The sequence below is a fragment of the Lagopus muta genome, chromosome 1 (assembly GCF_023343835.1).
Source record: "Lagopus muta isolate bLagMut1 chromosome 1, bLagMut1 primary, whole genome shotgun sequence".
NCBI classification, from domain to species: Eukaryota; Metazoa; Chordata; class Aves; order Galliformes; family Phasianidae; genus Lagopus; species Lagopus muta.
The window spans coordinates 48,949,363-48,970,496 of NC_064433.1; the positions used below are offsets into that span (position 1 = coordinate 48,949,363).

The 21,134-nt window shown below is 51.9% G+C and overlaps 2 protein-coding genes across 3 annotated transcripts; one reads left to right on the forward strand and one right to left on the reverse strand.

The window, feature by feature from the left end:
- Nucleotides 1-97: 97 nt before the first annotated feature.
- On the forward strand, nt 98-4,920 carry CHADL (chondroadherin like). Its single transcript, XM_048928645.1, has 5 exons — nt 98-268; nt 739-901; nt 979-2,643; nt 3,241-3,407; nt 3,674-4,920. Exons 2-5 carry the CDS (start codon nt 749-751, stop codon nt 3,888-3,890), a joined length of 2,202 nt encoding a protein of 733 aa, XP_048784602.1. The 5' UTR covers nt 98-268; nt 739-748; the 3' UTR covers nt 3,891-4,920.
- A 213-nt stretch (nt 4,921-5,133) lies between these two features.
- On the reverse strand, nt 5,134-19,154 carry L3MBTL2 (L3MBTL histone methyl-lysine binding protein 2). 2 transcript variants are annotated; one of them, XM_048928444.1, is made up of 17 exons: nt 19,052-19,099; nt 16,657-16,933; nt 16,295-16,428; nt 15,843-15,966; nt 15,470-15,549; nt 14,005-14,122; nt 13,098-13,232; nt 12,380-12,468; nt 11,192-11,423; nt 10,826-10,905; nt 10,220-10,324; nt 9,481-9,628; nt 8,606-8,688; nt 7,999-8,233; nt 7,181-7,246; nt 6,123-6,245; nt 5,134-5,909 (listed from the first exon to the last, which is right to left on the reverse strand). In XM_048928444.1, exons 1-17 carry the CDS (start codon nt 19,082-19,084, stop codon nt 5,800-5,802), a joined length of 2,172 nt encoding a protein of 723 aa, XP_048784401.1. In that variant the 5' UTR covers nt 19,085-19,099; the 3' UTR covers nt 5,134-5,799. The 2 variants fall into 2 exon arrangements, with proteins under 2 accessions (XP_048784401.1, XP_048784490.1); XM_048928533.1 differs by lacking the exon at nt 7,181-7,246 and having other exon boundaries at nt 5,135-5,909; nt 19,052-19,154.
- Nucleotides 19,155-21,134: the final 1,980 nt, after the last annotated feature.

Here is a 21,134-nt window from a genome sequence, read left to right on the forward strand (position 1 = left end):
AGCCGCCCAGAATCCCAGTCCCGTAAGGTGACGAGGAGGTGACGGCTGAGCCGCTGCCTCCTCCCCCCTTCCTGGCTGCTTCCAGCCAGCGCTGCTGGGTAAGGGACACAAGGCGTCCCGTTCAGCGCTTGCTTTTGCAAATACCGGCGCAGGCACGGAGAGGCGGGCGGTGTTGCAGGAGCCGAGCAGCAGCAGGACGCAACAGCTTCTCCCCCTCGTTCCTTGCCGTCTCTCGAGGACCTGGGACCCGCTGCGTGAAGCCCAAAAGGTGTGTGGGAAAGAGGGGGAGGGCAGCGCTGGTGTCCTGGGGCCGCTGCGTCGCCGGGGGGATGTGACCGCAGTGCGAGGGCGAGGAGGGCAGAGCTGGGATCGGGGTGAGAGGATGGACAGCACGGTGGCTCCCACGTGTTTGAGCCCTGTCGGCCCCATTGCACAACGGTGGTGGGAGCCCTTTGTGCTCCCCCTAGCCCTGGCCCCACTCCGGTACCCTCCGATGAAGCTCGCTGACGCCTTGCCAAAACTAACCCGCTCCTTGCTGCCGCTGAACAGAGCTGAGCATTATTCTGCAGCGCGGCTGGAGGAGCTCAGTGTGGCGGCTCAGAATGGCTGCTCAAAGCCAGTGGCCTCGTGTGTGCCGCAACAAGCGGCTGCCCCATCAGTTCCCACCGAAGCCCCGTACTGTTTGGGGTGAGAAAAGCATTGCTGCCTTCCTTCACCTCTTCCTCTCCTCGGCCGCAGGTGCCCCAGCATGGAGCTGCTCCTGCTGGCACTGGTGCTGGCTCTGGCACTGGGAGGGACGACTGCAGCCCGCTGCCCTGCAGTCTGCGTCTGTGACAACCTCCGTGCACACGTCCTGTGCCTCAGCCAGAACCTGACAGCCATACCTGACACCATCCCTGAGGTGGGTGAGGAACCGTTGGGCATGGGAGGGGGTGAGCCACAGCCCCGCGGTGACACCGTGCTTTGCATGACCCACAGCTCACCAAGCAGCTGGACCTGCGGGGCAACAGCTTCAAGGTGGTCACAGCCGGAGCCTTCCTCAGCACACCCTACCTCACACGCTTGGACCTGAGCAACAGCCAGCTGGAAAGGGTGGAGGAAGGGGCCTTCCGGGGGCTGGGGCGGCTGCTTCACCTCAACCTGGCCTCCAACAGCATCGCTGTCCTCTACCAGGAAGCCCTGGACGGGCTGTCCTCCCTGCAGCAGCTCATCCTGCGGCAGAACAACCTGGAGGAAATGCAGCCGGGTGCTTTTAGCCGGCTGGCGTCCCTCACCCTCCTCGATCTGAGGGAGAATGCCTTGGTCTACCTCCCAGACATGGTCTTTCAGGGCCTGCAGAGCCTCAGGTGGCTCCGGCTGTCCCATAACGCCCTCCATGTGCTGGGCAGTGAAGCCTTCACGGCCCTGCCTGCCCTGCGCAGGCTCAGCCTGGACCACAACGAGCTGCAGGCGCTGCCCAGCGAGGCTCTGGCACGGCTGAGCGAGGCCACGCGGCTGGAGCTGGGCCACAACCCCATCACCTACCTGGCCGAGGAGGCCGTGGCCATGGCCTCCCTCCAGCACCTCTCCCTGGAGCATGCGGCCCTGCAGGATGTGGCACCTGATGCCTTTTCCCGCAGCCCCCTGCTGAGGACGCTGGATCTGGCACACAACCAGCTGCGGGGGCTCCCCGCCTTGGTGGGGGCTGGGGGGCTGGTGAGGATCAGCCTGGCCGGGAACCCCCTGCTCTGCTCCTGCCTCCTGCTCCCCTTCCACCGCTGGATGGGGCGGGCAAGAGTGCAGACAGAGGGGACCTGCGTGGCCCCTGCAGCCCTCCAGGGCCGACCCCTCGACTCCCTGAGGCCCTCTGAGATGAAGTGTGGGGAGCCCCAGGTGCCCGTCCCCAGTCCCACCATGCCCTCGATGCAGACTGGGGGAACCACGAGTGGGCCATGCCCCACGGGCTGCACCTGCTCCCCTGAATTCCACCACGCAAACTGTGAGAACAGAGGCCTGCGGAAGATCCCTCGTGGCTTCCCCACAGACACCCAGCTCCTCGACCTACGCCGAAATGCCCTGGGCATGGTGCCTGCGGGTGCCTTCCTGGGCCTGAAGGAACTGGTGTCCCTCCACCTGCAGAGCTGTGGTATCACAGAGCTGCACCCTGGGGCGCTGCGGGGTCTGCCCAGCTTGGTCTACCTCTACCTCTCTGACAACCAGCTCAGCATCTTGGTGCCCACTGCCTTTGAGGGGGTCCCACAGCTCGCCTACCTGCACCTGGATCACAACGCCTTCACGCAGGTGCCCTCAGGTGCCTTCCAGCTCCTGCCCAACCTCTTCTCCCTCCACCTTCAGCACAATGCCATTGGGGAGCTGGCGAAAGGTGACCTGGCAGGGTTGGCAGGGCTGCGCTGGCTGAGCCTGGCTGGAAATGTCATCAGGAGCATTAGCCCTGCTGCCCTGGCTGCCACAAAGATGCTGGAGAAGCTGCACCTGGAGAGGAACTCCCTGGAGGAGGTGCCCACATCATCTCTGCAGCACCTGCCTGCCCTGACTGAACTGAAGCTGTCCCGAAACCCCATTAAGGACATCAGGAATGGCGCCTTCCTGCCAGTGGCTGGGAGCCTGCAGCACCTCTATCTGGACAACATGGGGCTGGAGCAGGTGCGTGTGAGCAGGGGACAGGCCCCTGTAGGAACCTCTACCCCCTGAAAGTCCCCAGGCTCCCAAAGCTTCGGGAGACACTCCACAGCTCAGCCAGGGGGAGAAGCTTCCTTGTGCTGGGATGGAGCTGTGTCTTGCTTCTGCCTCCCCCCCAGCTGACCTGGGACAGCCTCACTCCCTGTTCATTGAAGACAGCAAATGCTGGCAGGGTACAGATCATTCCTGTAACCCTTCTTCAAACCGCTCCTTCCTCAATCCCAATTTCTCCTCTTCTGATGATCCCTCCTGTAGGACTCCTATGCTATAACCCTGAATTTCTCCTTGTCAAGAATTTGGCGCTAATACCGATCTCACACAGACCATGCACCTCTTAACAGTGCCCAGATCACTCTATGACCTGTACATCACCTTCTTCCCAGAAACATTGGGTAGGATCTAGTGAGTCCTAGAACACAACCCATAGTCACTGCTGATTAGAGCTACTCTTTCATGGGTACTCCAAATTCAGGACAGGCTCTCAGCTCTCCAGAGTGGCTGTGAAGCAGAGTTTGCTCCTCTTAACAGTGATCCCCTTGCCACACTCTTGTTCTATTGCAGATTTCACCCAGTGCCTTTGCTGGACTTGGACCCAAGATCAAAAGCCTGCATCTGGAGAGCAACAAAATGAGCAACATTCCTAACATGAGCAACTTCACAGGGCTGGAAATCCTCAATCTGAGGGATGTGCCTTTCCACTGCGACTGCCGGCTGCTACCATTGTACAGGTGAGTGCTGTGAGGGGACACAGTCACAGGGACACTCAGAGCTGCCCAACTGGTGACATGGGTTCAGCAGGGAGGTCTAGTCCTACAAAGACACATCTGTGTGGCAAAAAGAGTGTAAGAAGAGCAGTGATGCACTGGGATGAGCAGATATTCCAAGCCTAGGCAGGGGAGGCCCTGAGCAAGAGGTTTTGCAACAATTCATACCCGCTCACATGCAGTTTTGCCTCATCTTTTGCTCCTCCTCTGATCTTCTGCCTCATTTCCAGGTGGATTTTGAAACTCAACTTGCGCACTGGGGCCACCTGTGCATCCCCTGCAGAAGCCCAGGGGCAGAAGGTGAAGTTTTCCACCACTTTCCAAAACTGTCCTGGCTGGAGAGCCAGAGGAGCCAGTGCTGACAAGTCTAAGGCTGCAAGGAAACCCAGCAAGAAGAAGAGGTCAGAAAAAGCACCATCCAGAGGCTTCAGGAAAAACAAAGCTTAGGAAATGTATGCGAAGTGCTACAGGGCTGCACCTACAACATGGCCAGAGCAGTTTTGTGGGCTTGTCCTCGCTGCAGCAACACAGAGCTTGTACAGGGTATGAAGGAGAGAGCTTGGCCACAGTGGAGTGATGCTGACCTGTCCTGGCCAAGTATGACAGATGCAAGGTTTGTCTTTGCAGACCACAGAGGCACATTATCCTGTAAAGGACTTGTGTGAAAGCTTCTGCAGTGTCTGCCATGTGCTTTATCTGACGACTCCAACAGCAAAGCCATATGCTTGCTTTACCTTCACAAGCCTTCAAGAGCCGAGCAGAAAAGCTGGAATTCACAAATGTTCTTTCTCCTTGACTGCTTTCAAAGGTTCAGAAATGCTGAAACAGACTGGAAGCAGCTCTAGCATCCCATGCTGGCTCAAATCTTAGAGGAGAAAACTTAAAAATTTTCATCAGAGAAAACACTGCCTGAATTCCCAGCTGCTCCTTAGAATTAAAACAAAAGCAGATTGAAATCGTTCTCCTTTTTGCAAAGTTTGATCAGTGGTTCATAAGCAGCGTACCTGGCCTATTGCCTATAACAGGCCATAGGTTGGCACCACTGGGAGGGGAAGAGAGGAAACACTCTGCTTTTGCCCCAGAACAGGATCCCCCTGCAGGGGGTTTGCAGGGACACCCCCTTCCCTGCCTTCATTAACACCCCACAACAGGCTGCTTCCATAACACTTTTCTATTGGCCCTTTTTGGGCCAGAAGTTTCCTCAGAGACCCAGGGAGACATTTACAGGGCAGACTGCAATGGCCCAGTTCGCCCATCAGCTTTGACACCAATCCTCCACAATTTTTTCACTCGTGTTTCACTCTCTCCAGTGTTCACTAACTAGTTTTGCCATCATTGCCATTTTATTATGATTATTTTGTCAAAAAGCACCTTCCAAAGCATGAACTATTTTGGCACTGCAGGCTCTTGCCTGGAAACTGGAGAGGGGCGCGTGGCCAAGGCAGCCATTTCATGACTAAGACACTGTCCTGCACAGCTGTCATTTCCCTGCAGCATTTGACAAGGCAGATGTGCTGCAGCCACACAGGGCCTGTAGCACCACAGACAAGACAGGCACTTCCCCACCTGTACAAAGCTCACAGGAGTACTTAGAAAGCTTCTTTGTCTCTGTTGCTACTTGACCTTTCCGATTTGTTCTTCTGCTCCCCAGTTTGGGTTGCCCTAGTATTCTGGAAAACATGACACAAGCCTTTGGCTTCTTCCTTCATTTAATCCACAGGGCCTTAGGATACATATTGTTGATCAAATTTACAGTAGGACTACTAAAAAATAAAAATCTCAAACAGTGCACCATGCACACTGCAGTTCTGGGTTCCAAAGCAAGAAGTAATGGTACACAAAGAGCTCTCTTGCTCTCTTAAGAGGCATCATCATTCCTTTTCCATTTTCACCTTTTCCACTCTTCCTCTCCTTCCCAAAGGCAGCGGCTGCACCCAGAGAGCACAGCACAGCAGCTGATTCCCTGACACGTGTGACCTGCACACATCATCTCAAATCACATCTTTGACACCTCCAGCTGCAGCTGAGAGCCCAGATTGCCCTCTTGTGTTTTGGCAGCCTCTGTCCCCATCAGCGGTTTCTGCTCGAAAAGATGCCTTTGGGGCAGGGAGCACACTGCCAGCAGCTACCCATTCATGCTCCTCTGCAAGCCTGAGGCTTTTCTGAGTCTATTTGCTAAGGCTTAAAGTTACAGGCCTGGGGGCAATCTTCTTGCTCACCAAGAAAGCAGAGATGTGATGATGCAGGGTGGCCTGCCACAAAGAGAGAAGGCCCCTCTAAGTCTTCTACTTCTCACTGACAGGACCTTTACCAAAGGGCCACAGATGAAGTGAGGCAACCGCAGGACGCTCCAAGATCAGTCTGTGTCCTCCTGCTTTATGCTGCTGATAGGAACAGGAAGCTCTGTGGTTTCAAACTCTGCTTCCAAGGGGTCGATGGTTTCTTCTTTCACCTGCACAGCAATGACTAGCAAAGGAAAAAGAGAAGGGGAAATCAATACAGGGAAAGCCAGTGTGGTCCTCCTTCTATCTGTCCACGCAAAGGTGAAATTAAGCCTTTATGAGCAACAGGAACTCTTCTGAGACCCCACCCCATGCACACCACGCACCCTACCCAACCCCCTTCCCCAGCACCACAGAGCTGCACATTGCTACAGGGTCAAGTCACGCATTCCCTTACTCTCGTCAGGTGCTGGATCTGGCAAAGCTTTGCTGGAAGCTTTTGCTTCTCGCTTTAGCCGTGAGACGGGAGGCTTCTTGACCGTCTGCTTGATGGTGCGGCTTTTGGCAGGTAACTTTTTTCCTTAAGAAAGAGATAACAAAGCATAGGAAAATGTGCACTTCTTTCCCCTGCTAGATCAGCACCCCAGCTCCACTGAGAAGCCACAGGCCAGGGACCAGCAACCAACCAGCAAACTACATCATCATTAGCTGCCAACTGGTTACTTAAAAAAAAAAGGAAAGGAGCTACTGAAGAACTCTACATTCATCATTTCAACATATGCTCCTCCGTGTTGTCCTTCATTAGAGATAAGGGACTTCAGCATGTGCTTAAATTCCCAGGAGCTGGTCCTGTTGGAGTCCATCCAAGATTTGCTTACCTGTCTGGGTCTAGCCCTAAGAAATGGGCACGGTGGCTCCAGGGCATAGACACTGTAGCATTGATATTTTCAATTTTAGCTGACGTTTTTACTTAGGTTCAGTGTCTGTGTACTCTTTAGATGTCCATTCCTCTCCACCCCCCAGGAATGAACTCCTTGCCCGTCTATGCATGACTTGCCATATCTACTGCAACAACGACAGCAACGAGGACAAGGTAGAACAGTGACACGGTCCAGCCCCACTACTGGCCTCTTCAGCCATCTGAAGGCTTTCTTTCCTGCAGCACAAAGCAGCCAGGGCTGCTTTCTGGCTGCCCTCCAGCTGTGGCCAAGAAACTCCCTCTTACCACAGACATGGTGGGAAAGCAGCACACCTCACGCCTGCAAACAAGCGCCATTTGTACCTCAGCCAACAGAAAAGACTGTGAGACAGAGCCTTCCCACACACGCACAGCGCTCTGCTCTTGGGTAATGGGGGCGAGTAAGAAGGATGAAGCTGAGCTGTCACACCCAGAGCTGACTGAGAGCAAACACAGCAAGACGAGGCCTCTCTCTCCTGCTCTGATCATACACAGGGTTCCTCTCACTGGGCCCAGCCTGCGAGCGAGCGGGAGGGCACTAATCAAACATCACTCACTCTTCTTTCCATAGGGTTTCTTCCTCTTCTTGGGCACCTCCTTGGCCTTCACTGGAGTTGTGAGCTCTGCCATAGAGACGAGAGGGAAACGAAAGCCAAGTCCCACAACCAGTAGGTAACTGGGATGAAGTGATATAAGCGAGAAACAAGATACACCCGTCCCCCCGAGTCAGCGCCCTCTTCCCCAGACAACCGGCTGAGGGGAAAGCAAGGCCCTAGTGCAGCTGTTGTCTGTGCTTCCACGTGAGGGCACAGGGTGACAGGCTGGGGCAGCACAGGGGAGAGAGGCCTAGTGCACGTTGGGCAGGAACAGGCAGAGAAAATGAGCTCTGTAGCTTGGATGCAAAAGGAAGTAATCTGCAGAGGTGAGGCAATGGCCTCCCTGTGACAAGGAAAGGAACAAACTCTTGAGAGGGAAACTCTTACCTTTCACACAGTCAGAGAAATTATGAGATAAGGGAGCCGTGCCCGAGGTGCCCCTGCTACCTGGCTAAGGCTGTAGTGTGCTTAGTAAGAGGGAGCTGTGCAGGGACAGGACCACCTGAACTCTACCCAACTTCAGCACAAGCAGCTCTCTGTTGGTGTGCAGGTGGGGATGCCGAGGGGACCCTGAGCCAACCTCAAACCTCAGGTTGTTTTCTCCTCACCACACACTCCTTCCTCTGCCAGTTGCAAGCTTGTGCGGCTGCAGAGAAGGACTTGTGGGAGCCAGCACAGCCCAAGCTGTCAAATGGGCCAAAACGAGGAGCTGCTCACAGACAAGGAGGGAGGACACCTTTGCCTCCAGCATCAGAAACCAGAGTCAAGTCTTCACTCACCTGGAACGACAGGCGGCTGAAGCTGGTAACCTGTCAGCTCACACCACCCCACAGGATAGATGTCTGGAGACTCACAGTCCACCCACTGGTCATACTCGTTGTCCCAGCCATCAAAATGGATGCTGAGGAGACGGTGCACTACACGCTTCACCGTGGCCACACATATGAGCCGGGGTTCCATCAGATCCACTGCTTCCACCTTCATGCCTGCCTTGAAGCCGTGGTTTGGGCAGTCCTGAGTGCATTAAAAAGATAAAGGAAAACTCAAGACAATTGCATCCACACCAAAGCCATAATGCACAGCAGTTCCCTGCAACAGCTACAGGCTTGCCTACAGCAAGCAGAAAGAAAAAGCCCACTCTCAAGCCTGAACACAGGCAGAAATTGCTGACGGAGGCTGTAGGATCTCCCTCCCTCTCTCCCTGCAGACCTTCAGAAGCCATCTGGACGTGGGCCTAGGCACCCTGCTCTAGGTGTCCCTGCTCAAGCAGGTTGGACCAGATGGATGCAGAAGCCCCTTCCAGCCTCAACCACTCTACAACAGACAGAACTCTTGTGGCCTTTCTTGCTGACTACAAACACATCTCTTCTCCTGGGCAGCACTCACTGTGTTGAAGAGCCGTGCCGGAACAGATCTGGATTTTGTCATTTCCAGGTAACTTTCCCAGTTGAAAGTCTTTGCATCTTGGCCTGAAGGAGGAAGAAGAGGTCAGAGAAAAAACACAACCACCGGGCAGATCAGCTGAGAGAAAAGGCAAGAAAGAAGCACAGTAGCTACCTCCAAAGCATGTCAATCTGATTTGGACATACTCTTAGACTACAGATTCCATGGCAGTCCAGCACCTCCCTCCAGTGGGCAGAGAGAAAAGATGCAACACCCACGTCAATCATATATCAGACCACAGAAATAGGTGAGGAGAAACAATCAACAAGGGATTTGATCACACATGGAAAGCAAACCACTAAAAGCAATCTTTATCCCACCCACAGCAACATCAAAGGAAGACAGAACAGCACTACACAAAATGCTGCAACACACATTCAGAGTAGGCCTTTTTGGGCATGGCCAGGTGAGGCAGTAAAATCCACTCTTAGAGGGATGGCATATCAGACTCGATTTATTTGTGCAAGAAGAGGTGGCTCCTGCCATTTCTAGTGGTCCGAGTCACAGAGCAAGAGCTCTCGTTATCACTTCCCAGCGTTGTTATCCTTTACACCGCTGGTTATTCACCTGGAATTGTACACCTGTCCCCATGATCCTTCAGGTGCTAAACTAACAGTGACGCCCTCTGGAGACGTTCCTTCATTTCACCAAGACTCGGTACTGAGGGAGAGCTTTTCCTCCAGTCAGCTAGATCTCCAAAACCAGGAAGGGTGGAACTCAGAGGTTTTGATTCATCTCAATCTGCCACTTCCCAGAAAAGCCCAGTCCAGCAGATTCTGCACACAGGTTTTTGCCACAGGCCAGAATCCAAATCTCACCTTTTGGAGGGGTCAGATCAATGTTGTTCTTCTGACAGAAGTTGGCAGGGAAGATGGCATGTGAGGAAGCGTGATAGCAGAACCAGTCAGAGCCATCATCAGATGTGGCTCCATCAATGCTGATCATGAGATATCCATCCAGGAGCACCTAAGATAGGAGTGAAAGGCAAAAGTGCTCTCAAGTCTCTCCTTTCAAAAGATCTCACAGCACCCACAGCTGAACCACCATTGCCACTAGACAGTGAAATGCAGTATTTTTTAGTGTATTTTAGTATATTTTAATACATTTTAGTATATGCTCCAGGATCCACAGAAGCTTCTCCTGATATGTCAGCCAGCATAAGCTAATCCTCAGAGCAGCAACTGCTGCAGGACTGGAACTGACACTATCAGTTTTATGAGATAGGATCTTTCCTACTGCATGCCAAGGTGTGAAGGTTGTTGCCAGTCACACACCTTGGACAGTTAGCTCATAGATCACACATGCTCATCTTCTTGCTGTTCAGGTAGGTGTGAATGGCCAGCTACTGATCTCATCAGCCTGCCAGACCTCTCAGCTAATGCCCCAGTTCACACCCTCCATATCCTAGCTGCCCACCTTTCTCTTGACAGCTCCACTTTACAGCTCTCCTGTCTCCCAGGCAAAATTCTACCCAGTCCTATCCATTTGCAAAGACCTGAGGAAAGGCTGGAATGTCTCAGATAAAGCCAGAAGACCTCTTCCCCACCCAAAACTTACCTTGCAAACAGTGGCCACACAAATGTTGCCCAGATTCAGAGGGTCAATGGCCTCCAGTTTCATGCCTTCCTCAAACCAGCCACCTTCAGCATATACAGCACGAACCTACAGGAGAGCCCACAACACCAGGTACTGTCAGGGGGGTGGGACAGCCCCATCCTGACACCAACTGCCCCAGATGCAAACTGGATTAACACAAGAAGGGAGGGGAAATAAAGAACTAAAATACAGTGTAAGGAGGCAGACAGCACAATACTGCCCTTATGCCAGCAAGTTGCTGCCAAGACTCAGGCCAGACCAAGCATCTGGCTATTGCTCTGCAGCACTCTCCTTCTGATCTCAGGCCCCACCTGTTTACTCCTACTCAAAACTCTGAGCATCTGCTCACTACTCAGTTGAGCTCCTCAATCTGAGGCCATCTTTTAGTTTCCCTGCCTTATTATTCTGACTTTCCCCTGCCTTGACACCCCAAATACTTCACTGTCCTATAGCTGTGAGGGGAACAGACCAATCACCCTTAACTGCCCACAAAGCAACATATACTCAAGGAAGTGGCATCATTGCTCCCTGTGTTGTAGCCATGGCAGAAAGCAAGACCTGTCCTACCTTCTTAAACAGGTAGGGAACAGCATCGCAGTAAATCTTCCGGAAGGTGGGGTGGTTTGCCATGTCACTGCGCTTTTCTTCTGCAAGGAATGGGGGAAAAAAACACAAAAGAAGTGAGAAACCTGCAGCAAATGCAGCAAGAAAACATGCTGGCTATCAGTTATCTGTGAGAACTCAAAAGCTAAACAAGATCAGATCAGATGAATAAAAACAGGTCAATCCCTCTACATCTTCCTCTAACAGGCTGTGATACAGAGCTCATACAAAAACAAATGCCTGATCTTCCACCATGATGGGACTGGTGTTAACAGTAGAGCCGGGCAGCAATAGCAAACCAAAAGATGCATGTGGGAGCCTGATCCCTACCTGTCTTCTTCATGTTGTGGCCCACCCTCCGTGACCAGCCCACAGGATGGATGAGGGGACTCCACATGTGGCACCAGAAGTCATCATCGCTGTCACCATCTTCATAGAGGAGTCTCAGTCTACCCCCGATGACAGTGTCCACCACTGCCATGCGTGTCTGGGACACGTGGTTCTTATCCACCACCTCCACCCGCATGCCCTGCCGGAACGGGTACTTCATGCTCTCTGCCATCTGGCAACAACAAGAAGAGGTGAGGCGATTGCACACAGTGCCTTCCTTCCCCAAAGACTTCAAAGAAACGGCTTTCCCCTTCACACACACTCTGCTCAGCTCATTTCACTGCCCAAAGCTGCCCAAATCTCTGGCAAGTGTTGCATGGGGCTGAATTCAGCAGAGGCACAGGGAGCTGCCAGCCCCACAACATGACAGCATGGCTGGGCACATCCACCTTAAACCTCCCTTGGTCCTGTGGCTTTACAACAGGTACTGCAGACCAGGAGCCATGCTTAGCCAGCATGTGGAATATTATAGAAGGTGAGAAAAACGTCACTTCTCTGTTCAGCAGGAACTGAATGGGGAGTTGCGTGCCTTTTTCAGCCCTAAGAGAGGCCATAAAGATTTCCAGGGTGGGAACAGAGAGGTACAGCTTCCCAAAGGATAATAGGATTTTCAGTAGACTTCAAGAGGTCAGGTCCTTATTTTCGCTATCTTACTGTGATCAAAGGTTGAGCAACATGATAAACCACCTGCCAACTCTACCTCCAACACTGGAGTTATGCTACAGACAGACCCAATGAGTCACTGGCTGCCTTCTGATGGACTATTTGGAGACCTGCAACTTGTTGATAACAGCCTATCTGTACTCACCTGCAAATACCCAAAGGCACTTATAGAACACCTGACTTTTTGGCACTGGAGTGCTATAGAATTACTCAGAGCACTCTCAATGGACTCTGACACTTCAATCAGCCTAAACTGAATGCCCATCTTTGAAGGGAAGGTGCTCCCCATTTCTGCTCATCAGGTGGGAGTGGAATGCTGGGAGAAGAAACACACAGACAACATCTGCCTGCCTCCACCACCTTCCATAGCGTGAGCTCTCTGCTGTGTTCCAGGAACAAGCAGCAAAAACCATCTCAGCTTCCTGAGAAGCAATAAAGGAAGCACCGCCTTCACCAAGGCCTCACCTTGATGTGGAAATCCACCGGGATGGTCCTGGCTCCCACCAATTTTTTCATGAGGTAGCTTCTCCAGTCAGTGTACTTGGCATGGATAGCTAGACATGCATAAGGGAAAAAGCATATCTTTATGACCAAAGGACTGTGCTACACCCTTCCTCTTCAGTGAGGAGAGTTCATCTGTATGAGAAGGCTTTCACACTCCAACACTCTCTGCTCTCAGACAGACTCTACTCTGCAGCTCACCCTCATGATGGCCTGTGAGGGATCACCACCACAGAAGGGACTGCGTCAAGCTGACATCCAGCTCCACCCATCTGGATGTGGAAGTAGTATTACAGGGAACATGTAAGTCATACCAAACAAACCCACTTGCCAGAATCTTGCTAAACTAGCCTCCTTCTCCTAACTGCTAGCTGAGCAAGAACTGGAGCCAGTGTGTCACTCAGAAACAGCATCCAAGATGAACCTCCAAAAACTAAACACAGTTTCTGTGAAGGTCAGAAGGAAGAAGGACTACATTCAGTAGGATCCCTTCACAGATGTGACACAGCAGCTCGGCACCCAGCAGCCCCCTGGGTCAGCCACACGGAGATGCAGGGTGAACAACCCCAACTGTCACAGCAGAGCACAAGTAGAGCTGTGGGTAGGAGTGCCCATCCCACTGTACCATGCATTACCAAAGGCAGCCAAGCCAGTGTTCTGGGCTCTCTTGTCCCACACTCACTTTGTGGTGGCACCAGGATCTTGCTGTTGATGGCACACCAGCCGATGGGATGAATATCCACTGTGCCTAAATTGCACCAGAAGTCATGGCCATCATCATTCTCAAAGCCCTCATATCGCAGAAGGGCCCTGTATCCTGTCAGGATAGAGAAGACAACCAGAGAAAGGCATCAGGGACATAATTTCTCTTCTCTGTCTTGGGTACTACAGGTTTCTTCCCTACAACAAGGAATTCAGAACTCCGCACAGGTTATCAGAGCTTCTCCAACCATTATGGAGGTGGAACAGTCCTTGCAAAGGACCCCAGCAACCAGAAAAGGAATCAGATGCTGTTTTCCTCCCTCTTCTATACCACGGTATTTCCTGTTCCAAAATCCCTCAGCAATTTCTTTCTATGAAGAAAGGTTGAGGGAACTGGACTTGTTTAGCTTGGAGAAGAGAAGGCTCTGGAGGGACCTCATTTTGGCCTTCCAGTTCTTGAAGGGAGCTTATGAATGGGAGGGGGAACGGCTGTTTACAAGGACAGGCAGTGATAGGACAAGGGGGAATGGTTTTAAACCGAAACAGGAGGTTTAGGTTAGATATTAGGGGGAAGTTTTTCATGCAGAGGGTGGTGATGCACTGTAACAGGCTGCCCAAGGAGGCTGTGGATGCCCCATCCTTGGAGGCATTCAAGGCCAGGCTGGATGTGGCTCTGGGCAGCCTGGTCTGCTGGTTGGCGACCCTGCACATAGCAGGGGGTTGAAACTCAATGACCACTGTGGTCCTTTTCAACCCAGGCCATTCTATGATTCCATGAATTGCTGAGCTCCAAAGAGCTGATGCTTTACATGACCAGCTATGTTCTTCTCAAGTTTCCCCCAGCAGTCAGCTGTGCCTGGCTGTTGGCATTTGCACTGGAGGCATACCTACAGTCTGGATGACGGATGCAATCCAGTACACTCGGCTGGGGAGCACAGCATCACTGTTCAGCACCTCCACTTTCATACCTTTCACCACGTCATCCCACTGATCAAAGAGCGGCACCTAAAGAATAGAGGCAGCCACAATGGCAAAGGGACATTGGCAGTCTGAGCACTTTCACCTTAGACAAAAGATTTGCATGCTTCATCCCTCCTGTACCTGCCAGCAGCAACCAAACTGTGACCAACGTTTCATTGGGGTGTTTATAGAAGATCCCAAGAGGTAGAAAAGTATTCTTTCATTGCTGGCTGTTCTACCATCTCAAATTAGGAGAGCTGCTCTGAAAGTAATGCCTCCTACTTCATTACTTGGCCCACAGTGATACAGCAGCAGAGGCTGTACCTTCCTGCCAACATTCCATCCCATTCTGTTGCCGCGTGACAGAGGGCAGCAGAGGGGCAGTTTGACAAAATGACATCTGACATGGAAGTGTGGATGAAGCAAAGGTGTGTCACTGAATTCCTCCATGTGGAAAAAACTGCACCCACTGACATTCATTGATGATTGCTGAACAGTTGCAGAGAGTAAACAGTGGATGTGAGCATAGTGAGGAGTGGGTACTGCATTTCAGCACAGGAGACAGCAATGTGAAAGACAAGCCAGGTCCCAGATAGCCATGTATTGCTGCCACACCACAAAATGAAGAGTGTCTCCATCAGCTCATCTCTATGATTCAGCTAATGGTGGTGACCAGGTTTTATAGTGCTTTGTAGTTGAGAATTTGCTCTACCAAATACTGTTCTTGTGCTCTTTGCATCTTTTGTAGTTTCCATGGAACTAAGAGGCATTACTTTTCAGGGTGACCTATCTTGCTGCCATTCTATAATATGAAAATCCCAAATCATCAATAAAATTGCCATCATCTTCCTGATCTATACTCAAAAAAAAACCAATTTTGTTAATACTAATCACAGATCAAAATGTTAAAAAAAAAAAAAAGAAGCAAAAACAAAACACAGAACAAATTATTTTAACAGAGAGAGAATATAGCTGCTGCTATCCTTCCATTTTTTCTGCCTTGGCTCCTTGGCTCACAGGGCTTGCCAATCACTGTCAGAGGAAGCAGACCTGCTGGAGGAACAGTTATTGCTCCTCCTTGCACATCACTGCGTGTGGTACTTACCCACAGAAATCACAGAGGCAGCTGGGAACTGTCTGCCATCCAACCCAGTCAAACCCACCCCAGTAAAGACACATCACCACTGGCAGTACTCCTCTGCTTCCACCCTTGAAATTAAAGGTTCCCCCCATGGGACTCCCTCCCACTCGTGGCTGTGAAAAACCCCAGCTCCCTTCCTCACAAACAGTGCTCAAACAGGCCTCTCCCCAGGCCTCTCTCCACTCACCACCACAGAGCCCAGTGCATGCAACGTGTACCACGCACACTGTGAGGCACAGCAAAGAACTCACGTGTTTGAAGCAGCTGACTGGAGCTGCCTTGAAGCCATGTTCCTGCAGGTACTTTCCCCAGTCAAAGCCCAGGACTAGTGCTACAAACAGACAACAGAAGAAAGTAAGGCAAAGAGCTTTATCTAAAAGCACACAGTACTCTATTACCTCCAGACCACAACATGCCACCACGCCACCCACTGAGCAGGGACTCTGTATTCGAGTGCATTTTCCCTGAAGGGCAGCTAGATCCCATAAGTGGTGTCACTTGCTCTTGAGAAATGGAGTTTTGGGGCCACCTCTGGGGCTCCAGCATCTCTGGAGAAATCAGAGTGAAGCATCTCGCAGTCATGCCTCCTAAAGATGTACCTCCTCATGACTTGCCTACACTCACCATCCTGGCCTGTCAGCGTCCCATCTGCCAGCTGCCCTGTGCCCTGGGAATGGAGGAAGGCCCCGATCTTGGCAGACCAGGCTGCCTTGTGCAGGACTTTAGCTTTCTTTGTTGGCGGCTTCCCCTATAAAAGAAGGAACATTAGTGGAATAGGAAGAAAGAGAAGCTTGCAACTGGCCAGCAGGAGATGCACATCTCTCCAGAGACCACTTTCAGGTTACTACAGTGCTCTCAGGAACTAGAAGATACAACAAATAAAATATAACTATGTCTTTCCCCAGCTTCTAAGAAACAACACCTCTCAACTGCTATGCTTTTTGCTGGGGGCTTCATCGGAAATAAGAAACCACTGGTAAGAGCAACCTGAGACCTCACTAGACAGCAAAAATCCATTCCTGTACACAGGGGCATTCTGCTCCATCCCCGGGGAAGGAGGATGGGTTTTGACTCACCTGCAGTCTGGCCAGGATGCTGGCCTTCTTGGAGTTCGAGGAGTAACTTCTGGAGCAGGAGACACTGCAGAAACGTTTGGTCTTGGAGAAGAAAGCCTCCCTGGTTCCCACAATCCCACACATCTCGCACACAGCTGAGAGGAAAAGCACAGAAACATGAGCAGTTAGCAGGGCCTATGCTTTACAAGTGACAGATCTAAGCCCAGGCAATCCCCACTGCACATAGCGGGTCCCCCATGTAATCCAGAACCTGCAGTCTCAGCCCAGTTCTGCTCCCAGAGCATACTCAGAAGGAAATCACACGCCCTTTGCTTTCCACCAGCCCTCATTCCTTCCATCACACACACCAGAATGGGCACTACCTGGCTCAGAGCCACTGTCTTCTGTAATCCGGCCCGTGGGTGGCTGGTGCACAGGGGAGAGTGGAAGATCTCCCAGTTCCCGATCTGCCACCTCATCATCACTAGATTCTTCCAGACAGGAGCTGCTGTCACTGCCCATGCTGCTGTTGTAGCTCCGGATGCTGTCATAGCCTCCAAAGATGTCCAAGTCATCCTCTTCCTCCTCTTCCTCCTCCTCCTCACCTTCCTCCTCCACCCTCTCCAAAGATGAAGTTTTGTTGCTAATGGAAGACACCACCTAACAAAAGAAACTGACTGCTTTCAAACAGACATTTTATGCCAAACATTCACAAGCTTGCCTTCACTGCTGGGAGGCCTTCAGGACCACAGAGAAGCCTTGGACTGTGCAAGAAATCCATGCAACAATCTCAAATTCAGGACTTTAAGGAATCACACAACAGCCTGGGTTGAAAAGGACCACAGTGATCATCTAGTTTCAACCCCCTGCTATGTGCAGTGTCGCCAACCAGCAGACCAGGCTGCCCAGAGCCACATCCAGCCTGGCCTTGAATGCCTCCAGGGATGGGGCATCCACAGCCTCCTTGGGCAACCTGTTCCAGTGCATCACCACCCTCTGAGTGAAAAACTTCCCCCTAATATCTAACCTAAACCTCCCATCTCAGTTTAAAACCATTTCCCCTTGTCCTTTCGCTATCCACCCTCATAAACAGTTGTTCTCCATCCTGTTTATACAGTCCTTTCAAATATGGAGGCCACAATGATGTCCCCCCAGAGCCTTCTCTTCTCCAAGCTAAACAAGTCCAGTTCCATCAACTTCTCTTATAGAAGAGGTGCTCCAGCCCTCTCATCATCTTAGTGCCCTCCTCTGGACCCGCTCCAGGTGCTCCATGTCCTTCCTGAACTGAGGGCCCCAGGCCTGGACGCAGTACTGCAGATGGGGCCTCACAAGAGCTGAGTAGAGGGGGACAACCACCTCCCTGTTCCTCCTGGCCACCCCTTCTTTAATGCAGCCCAGAACACAGTTGGCCTTCTGGGCTGCAAGCGCACACTGCTGGCCCATGTCCAGCTTCTCATCCATCAGGACCCCTATGTCCTTCTCTGCAGGGCTGCTCTTAAAGGGTTCTTCTCCCAGTTTGTATAAATACATGGGATTACCCCGGCCCAAGTGCAGCACCCTGCACTTGGCCTTGCTCCTCCTGCAACAAGTTCCCTTAGAGGAAGACTGTATGCTGTACGTTGCTTCCTAAGAGTAAAAAACACAGCCATGGAGCTGCAGTGACATAAAGTTTGAGGAATGTGGGATGAATGCAGGGAACTTCACAGGCACACTGACAAAGATGGAAAGAGCCCACGTCCTTCTAGCCACTGTCTCTTTCAACAACTGCACAGCAGTGCACACACCATCACCAAAGCCACTGTCAGCTTCCCATAGAGTACCAAGTTACACGCTCTGGCCACCAAAACTAACAAAACATCAGATTTTAGGATATACTACTTTTCTTTTCTGGAAGAGTGGTCGGGCACTGGAATGGGCTGCCCAGGGAGGTGGTGGAGTCACTGACCCTGCAGGTGTTCAAGGAACGTTTGCATTTGGTGTTGAGGGACATGGTTTAGTAAGTACTATTGGTGACAGGTGGATGGTTGGGCTGGATAATCTTGAAGGCCTTTTCCAACCTTGGTGTTTCTGTGATCAGCTGGCCAACTTTTTTCAGAGTTGCGTTTATGTCCTTTGGAAACTGCATAAACCAGAGCTGACCTCAGTTCAGAAGCTGTCTCAACAGGTCACCTTTTATTAAAGAGCCTTTCCCTACAACCACGTCTCTGCATCCGATCACACCTGGCATCCAGGCAGGCTCAGATCCTGAGCTGTTACCGTGAGAGCAGAGAGACGGGAACTGAAGGAGCCGACCAGAAAAGCCTCAAGCTAAGAATAAGGGCAAAACAACCTGAGAAAAGGTGCTAGGAATTCGCAAGACAACAGCAAGAAGACAGCATCAACACAGCGAGCATTGCAAGGGGAGGCACTAGGAACTGTGCAACTCAGCCCCTTCTGTGCTCGCACCTCCCTTCAGCTCGCAGGAAGCAAAGAACTTGGGATCGCTGCTCCGGAACCAAAAGGGCCTGAAAGCAGAGACGCGCTACCGAGCAGGAACACCCGCAGTGCCCCCGTCTCTTCCCCACCCTCACGGCCCGCTGAAGCCACACCGGACGCCACACGGGGAGGCGGGCCGCCCGCAAACAGCCGTTACACGGCCGCCACAGCCCGCACCGCGCGCCTCCCGCGGGACACGAGGCGGCCCGGGCCCCGCAGCCTGTGCTGTGGGGCTTTGCACAGCGCTCCGCTGTCGGAGCAGGAGGCCTCTGGCGGCGCCGTCCCGACCCCGCCGCCGCTCACCTCCCCCTGCTGCTGTTGCTGCTCCTGCTCCATGGCTCCCAGGACGCTAGCCCGCCTCACGCGCGTGGAGCACATTCCCCCCCCAGCAGCCGCGCATCTGATTGGCCGCAGGTGGAAGAAAAGAAGCCAATCAGCGAAGAGCTTGTTCCCCCTGCGCTCCCCGCGGGGCACGACGGGAGGCGTAGTTCGATTTCCGCGAGAAGGCGGAAGAGCGTGGCGCCTTACGGCGGCCGCACCGTTCCATGTTTCCCGCCTTCCAAAGAGCAGCTGGTGATTCAACCTCAGCTTGCAATCATTTCATGCAAAGACAGCTTCCCTCCCCCCCACCGTAGAAAAGTACCGTGGTCTTAGTTGACCCACTAGCAACATCCCTCATCCCAGCTCCCAGTTAAGAGTAGGCAGGAAGCACTGTCTCTTCATATCTCTAGCATTTGTTGTCTTTCATGCCAAACTGTGGTTTATCAACTTCAATGTGTTGGCACAGTAGATAGAAAAAAAAAAAAAAAAAAAAAGAAAGAAAGAAAAAAGGATATTTCTACTCTGCTAAGACCCAGCGGTGAGTATCTAAACAACAAGGGATGGCTGATAGGGAGAGGGAGGGAGGGATTGCTTCCCTCTACTCTGCCCTTGTGAGACTCTGTTTGGAGTACTGTGTCCAAGCCTGGGGCCCCCAGTACAGGAAGAACTGTTGGAGCAGGTCCAGAGGAGGGCCACGCCGATGCTTGGAGGGCTGAAGCACCTCTGCTATGAAGATAGACTGGGGGAGTTGGGCTTGTTTAGCTTGGAGAAGAGAAGGCCTGCATTTTCCTTGGAAATTCTTACTTCCACTGAAAACTGCAAAAAGTATGTAAATGCTCCATCCCCACATCCAGCTCTCCTACATTTTTCATAGAAACACAGAATTATTTGAGTTGGAAGGGACCTTGAAAGCTCATCTAGTCCAACTCCCCAGCAGTGAACAGGAATTACTGCTCGATCAGGTTGCTCAGAGGCCTGTTCAGCTCCTTCCCATGCTGATATTGCTGTCCACCAAATCCTGCAGCGGTAAACATAGCATTACCTTGTAGTTGATTCACTGGCTGGTTCTCTCATGGGGAGATTCAATGGACCTATCCATGGTCATCGTGACTGGGAGCTCCCTTCTTTAACATCCATTACCATTTCAAGACCACTGTACATGTCAGTGACCCACGGGCTCACCAAACAATTTTTTGACCAAACAGCATCAGAATGGTTACCTGCTCTCTGACCACATTTTGACTCCAAGACTTGGTATCCCAATCAATCAATTAAATTACTAGATAAGCCATTTTTAAAGTATTGTGTTCTGCTTTTCATGCTATCCCAGGTGCATTATACGCAAGATGGAATTGATTTTGAGAGCTTTCTGTTGGGATAGATATAATTGCATACTTATACTTGAGTTGCATGCAGTTAAAAGTCTTCTTTTTTATTTACATTTCCCCATCAGGAGACATCTGCCTCATCTGGCCAGTATTTGTTGTATTTGAGAGACAGATGCAGTTGCAAAGACATGTCACAGAATCATAGAATGACAGAATGGCCTGGGTTGAAAAGGACCACAGTGATCATTGAGTTTCAATCCCCCTGCTACGTGCAGGGTCGCCAACCAGCAGACCAGGCTGCCCAGAGCCACATCCAGCCTGGCCTTGAATGCCTCCAGGGATGGGGCATCCACAGCCTCTCTGGGCAGCCTGTTCCAGTGTGTCACCCCCCTGGGAATGAAAAACTTCCTCCTCATATCTAACCTAAATCTCCTTTGTCTTAGTTGAAAACCACCCCCCTTTATCCCATCATATCGACCCATGTAAAATGTTGTTCCCTCTCCTGTTGATATGCTCCATTCAAGAGCTGGAAGGGCACAGTGAGGTCTCTTCAGAGCCTTCTCTTCTCCAGCTAAACAAGCCCAGTCTCCTCCACCTTTCCTCGCAGGAGATGTGTTCCAGTCCTCTGATCATCTTAGCGGCCCTCCTGTGGACCTGATAGAAGAGCTCTGCATATTTCTTGTGCTGGGGGCTCCAGGCCTGGATGCAGTACTCCAGATGGGGCCTCGCAAGAGCTG

What these genes read in the sequence shown, in the direction of transcription:
- L3MBTL2 (XM_048928444.1), bottom strand. Translation starts at nt 19,084, where the DNA reads ATGGAGCAGGAGCAGCAACAGCAGCAGGGGGAG. An exon ending in GTGTGGCCACTGTTTGCAAG is followed by an intron (nt 9,629 to 10,219) that starts GTAAGTTTTGGG and finishes CTCCTATCTTAG; the next exon opens with GTGCTCCTGGATGGATATCT. An exon ending in TCAGCCGCCTGTCGTTCCAG is followed by an intron (nt 7,247 to 7,998) that starts GTGAGTGAAGAC and finishes TCTCTATGGCAG; the next exon opens with AGCTCACAACTCCAGTGAAG.
- CHADL (XM_048928645.1), top strand. Translation starts at nt 749, where the DNA reads ATGGAGCTGCTCCTGCTGGCACTGGTGCTGGCTCTGGCACTGGGAGGG. An exon ending in ACAACATGGGGCTGGAGCAG is followed by an intron (nt 2,644 to 3,240) that starts GTGCGTGTGAGC and finishes GTTCTATTGCAG; the next exon opens with ATTTCACCCAGTGCCTTTGC. An exon ending in CGGCTGCTACCATTGTACAG is followed by an intron (nt 3,408 to 3,673) that starts GTGAGTGCTGTG and finishes CCTCATTTCCAG; the next exon opens with GTGGATTTTGAAACTCAACT.